The sequence below is a fragment of the Teleopsis dalmanni genome, chromosome 2 (assembly GCF_002237135.1).
Source record: "Teleopsis dalmanni isolate 2A chromosome 2, ASM223713v2, whole genome shotgun sequence".
NCBI lineage: Eukaryota > Metazoa > Arthropoda > Insecta > Diptera > Diopsidae > Teleopsis > Teleopsis dalmanni.
The window spans coordinates 116,703,492-116,708,722 of NC_051847.1; the positions used below are offsets into that span (position 1 = coordinate 116,703,492).

General features: G+C 29.0%; 1 protein-coding gene across 1 annotated transcript; it reads right to left on the reverse strand.

Annotated features, from left to right (window-relative positions):
• Positions 1 to 3,305: 3,305 nt before the first annotated feature.
• LOC119677926 (heterochromatin protein 1-like) lies at positions 3,306 to 4,263 on the reverse strand. The gene has a single exon (XM_038089512.1). The coding sequence runs from the start codon at positions 4,139 to 4,141 to the stop codon at positions 3,509 to 3,511; it is 633 nt and encodes a 210-aa protein (XP_037945440.1). The 5' UTR covers positions 4,142 to 4,263; the 3' UTR covers positions 3,306 to 3,508.
• Positions 4,264 to 5,231: the final 968 nt, after the last annotated feature.

A 5,231-nucleotide genomic window follows, 5' to 3' on the forward strand; every position in this document is an offset into this window, starting at 1 on the left:
ATGCCAGTAGAAATGTTTCATATCAATATCACTACTGGTTTAGAAAATACCGAATTGTGACAGTCTAAGTTTAAATGTGCGACACTGTGCGGTTGATAGAAAATTGAATATGAAAATGTTTTTATTTCTGATAAATAATATAAAACTTGTTTTATTTAATTTTCTATTTCTACTTACATTTGCATATACCTTCATTTAATATTTTGTTCAACCTTCTACTTCCTTAATTTTTTCTTTGTAATTTCTCATCGAATCACTTGGTATAATCATCACTCAGCGCTCTGTATCGAGTTCAACAATAACGATGGGAAGAGCTGGAATGCATTTACAGTAGTTTCAGAATAATCGATACCAGCTTATTTGTAATACTTTTTAATTGCATATTTATCAATGAAATCTTTTTTTATCTTTCGATATAAGCGAAATGTCCCCATATAGTTGAAACCTCTTTCTTTGAAATATCCTTTTAATTGAAAATTAATAACATTTTAATTAAACCATAAATTTTTTTTTGTATTATTTCATTAATATTACAACTATCTTAGATATCTAGTAATACTTTTAACAAATGGAAATTTGGAAGTTTCAATTATCTCAAATCATCATTTAAGACAACATGTTAATGATAATGATATATTTCATACAAATTTCAATACATTTCATAAATAATTAGTTAATAAATACATAAGTAAATAAATAAGTAAATAAAATAAATAACTAAATAGATAAATAAATATATAAGTAAATAAAATAAATAATTAAATAAATAAATAAATAAATAAATAAAAAGATAAATACATAAATAATAAATAATAATAATAAATTAATAAACATAAATTAAAGTAAAGGGTTCAACTTAATTTCATTTTTAATACTTAAGTATGTTGGAAGTGTACGTTGAACACGTTTTTTGTACCCTACTTCCAAGACAGGAAGTCTTCTTATTTCTAGGTTTAAATGCTGAAGCAATTTAGATAAGTGGTTAGCACTGCCTTTTTGAATTGTTTCGTGTACAGTAGGGATATTCAGGTCTTTTGAATATCGTCGTTTCTGATATACCATCAAGCATCTACTATCGTTCGCAGGATATTTGATTGCAGCCTTTGGATAGTATTTATATAAGTCTTGCAGGTGGTTCCCCATATTTCAATTTCATATTTCCAGATGGGAACAATAAACAATAACAGTTTTGTAAAATAGTAATTTGTTAACTATTGACAGACTGCAATTTTTACCAAAAAGTCAATATAGATTTAAAATCTTCGATGAGCTTCCTTTTTCTTCTGAATTATGTGCTCCTTCCAAGTAAGCTTTTAGTCTAATATCATAGAAACATAAATTAATAACTCTGAAATAAGAAAAGTATAAAAAATTTTAGTATATTTGTTAACATTTAAAAATTGGAAAAATGGACAAAGTCAGAGACCAATCCTAAATAACAAACTTTTTTCTAAGAATCTAAACTATGTATTGTAAAATATGAGAAAGAGTACATACATAATCTATTTAAAATAAATAAAAATTTTTACCATTATTTTTATTGTTTCATTTTCTTTTGAAAAGCTCGTTTAACTGCAAATTCGTTTCAATTATCCATATAGTCTCTTAATTAAAACAATGTTGCACATTTCCGAATACTTGGTTATTTGAATTTCTAGCTCGCAATTAAGCGGGAACTATTGTACAACTATTGAAACTCAATAATCGTCTCTGACATCTGTTACTAGCGAGAGCTTTCAGTTTCACATACAAGTATACGGTATATTCTTATGTTTAACTATCTTATAGTACACCTATACCTTTAGGATCACAACTGCTACCTCAGTGGCTAAACGTTATTGAAATTATACCCATATATTGATTGGTTTCAATTGCCTCCTATGCTCAATCACTCTTCAGTCAATACAACCTAATCTTGCAACATAACCTTTTGGTTTTTGTTTGCCAGATTTTACAAAGGATCGTGAAATGATAGGGTTAGTGAATCTATATTAATCACATTTTTGTAATGGCAATTGTATGCACTTAATGTGAACATTTTAAATAACCGTCATTTGATAATATAACATTCGGTCACTTAAGCGTCCTTGCAACTAAAGCTGCACTGGTGGGTCTACGAATCAACATAAGTAAAACAAAGGCATGCATAATTAAATCAAATCAAGCTCCCACTTTCGCAATCAGTAACACCAACATTGAAACCGTTGAAAATTTCTGCTACCTTAGAAGCATAATAAATACAACGGGAGGCGCATCCATTGACGTACGAAACAGAATTAACAAGGCAAGATCTGCATTTGCAACTCTCCGTAACATCTGGAGCTCAAGCGAACCATCTCCGAAGTCTAAAATCAATGTACATAACGCATGTGTCAAATCGATTTTGCTGTATAGCTCTGAAACATGGATGATGACCATTGAAACTAGCCGCATGCTGCAGTCTTTTACCAACAGATGTCTGCGAAAAATATTAAGAATTTGGTGACCATTTGTGGTGGACAATGAAACGTTGTTGCAACTCACAAACCAAGAAAACATAAATGAAACGTTGTTGCAACTCACAAACCAAGAAAACATAAATATACAAATAAACCGACGGAAATACAACTGGTTCGGGCACACATTAAGGAAACCCTATGAAGAGGTCTGCCATGCTGCCCTACAATCGAATTCACAAGACAATAGAAGACCTGGCAGGTCTCGCACCATATGGAGAAGAACAACAATCCGGCAGGAAACTAATAAATCATTTAACCAATTGAGACATTTAGTATTAAACAAAAGTATTTGGCGATTCTATGTAAATAGTCTATCTTCCTGATGGAATACGGCTAATATTATTATTATTATCACATAAGCGTCGCTCAATTCTATTCTAATTGTTACGGCTAATTTTTATCTGTAATTGATTTGGGTCAAAATAATTGTAAATTCAATACCAAAGTCAATTTTTGTGATGTAGAAAAATTTTTTTAAACGCAGAAAGTATTAATGTTGCGATAACATTGTGTGAATTAATTTTTTTCTAAATTTACTATTTAGTCCTGGTGATCAGTTGGACATAGAAATTCGCTTATTAGAAATTGTTTACTTTACCAATTCATTTTGCAATACATGTAACTTTTTATGGTTTGTTCATAACAGAATTGTGTTCCATTATTACTACTAATCCAATAAGTATGTTTAAACTCCGGTCTCCACACGCCATGAACTATAAAATAATAAACAATGAATTTATTTTAATAATTTTTATTATATTAATTTTAATGTTTAAAATAGCACATACAACCCAATAATTATAAAAAAAAATTTAGATTGTTTAGAATTATAAAAGGTGTTTAGTAAATCTGTAAACAGCTATATATATATATTGTATATTTGCTATTTTTACTTTTCTAACATTGTTTTGGTGATATGATAATCCTTAAACACAAATGTAATTTATCAACAAAAATGAAAAATAGTTATACTTAAAACGAAACGTATGTGCTAAAATATTTTATGTAATTTAATCTTCGTTGTCAGTATGCCATGACAAACGTTCTTCGTAGAACTTAATAACCATTTGTGGCATTTTTAAATTAACAACAGATGCAGGAATCATTTCGGCTTGATCGACTCCTCTAAACTGAATAAAAAAAGTTAGTGAACCATTGGAGTCCGAGGCACCAAGAATTTTTTCAGCAACTAGACCTTTATCAAAGCCATACACCTCATTTTGCCCTACAAACCCATCAGGTTTTACATACTTTTCAGATTCACGACGCTTCTTCTTATTTGCAGAATTGCTGCTACTTGTGCCGGAGTCTTTAGGCTCACGCTTGTTGCTGGTCGAACTGAATGGACGATTTGACGTATCTTTTGCTTCAGACTTTTGCCTAGCACCGGCTTCATCCTTTGTACGTTCGGCCTCATATTGTTCTATTAAATCTTGACAATATAAATGTTCTTCAGGGTCCCAAGTATTCTCTTCCTCAGAATATCCTTTCCATTTTAGAAAATACTCAAACTTGCCTTTTCTAACACGACGACCGCATATCTTTTCCACAACATATTCTTCTTCTTCCTCGTCTTCTGATACCTCGACATTATCATCAGTAGCTTTTGAATTAGTAACTTTTGCCTTCTTACCTCCTTTCATCGTAATTTGCTATTATTTTTTAGATTTTAATAAATTAATTTATTAAAAATTCTTGAAAAAATATAATCGCTCCAAATGAACTCAAATGATAAATTAACCAAGCGACGCTATGCATAGATACACAGCTATTCATAGCAAACATGAGTGTTGGAAAATGTCAACAAAATAAAATTAGGCTATGTTTAATAAATTTAAAAAATAAATGCCAACTTAAATTGTTTTTCATCTATTATAAAGTCGTACACTAGGCGTATATTATACTATAGTAACACTTCTAGCCCGTTCAAGCAGGAACTGATTCATTGCAATATATAGAAATATCGCAGTTAATAAAAATAGGCATTCCAGCTGGCCATTTTGCTTAATTGTAATTAATGAAACTAAATAAAATTTAGTTACTACTTTGCTAATTACATATTTCCAATTCAACACAAATTGTTTAAAAATATAATATTTCATTGTTAAGGTGTGAAAAAAGTAATAAGAAATATAAATTATTCCTATATTAAATATTTTTAAGATTTATACAGATATATCGATAAAATGAATTGTATGAAACCAGACAGAGATTGCTTGAAATTAAAAAAAAAAGATAATTATTCTAATAATGCCAAAAGAAAACAGTTTTTAATATTATTATTAAATAGTTAAAAAGGGATGTGGATTACATAAAATATAAAAAACCATTAAACGAGTGCTTAATATTAAAAGGAAAATTATTCTTATAATGCCAAATGTACACAAAATTGTTTTTGATATTGGCTTTTGATATTGTTATGGTTTGTTTAATACTCTCATTCAAAGTATTATATATTACATATTTTTCATTCCAAATAAACATTTCTTTCTTTCTTTTTATTTTAAATAATGTGTGTATACATTTTTTCCGTGTTTTGGAAACAAACTTTTTTCTATTAATTCAAATTAATTGCATTTGTTCTAAATACCTTTTGGCTGCATTATATCACATGCTAATTTTTCTTACGTGCTTGTACGAACAAATCAAATGTTTGTACAATTTTTACTATTGCTGAGAACAATTCGCGCGATGTGTTGTCTATCGTGCGAATATTTTAATAAAGAAACTATT

What these genes read in the sequence shown, in the direction of transcription:
- LOC119677926 (XM_038089512.1), bottom strand. Translation starts at nt 4,141, where the DNA reads ATGAAAGGAGGTAAGAAGGCAAAAGTTACTAATTCAAAAGCTACTGAT.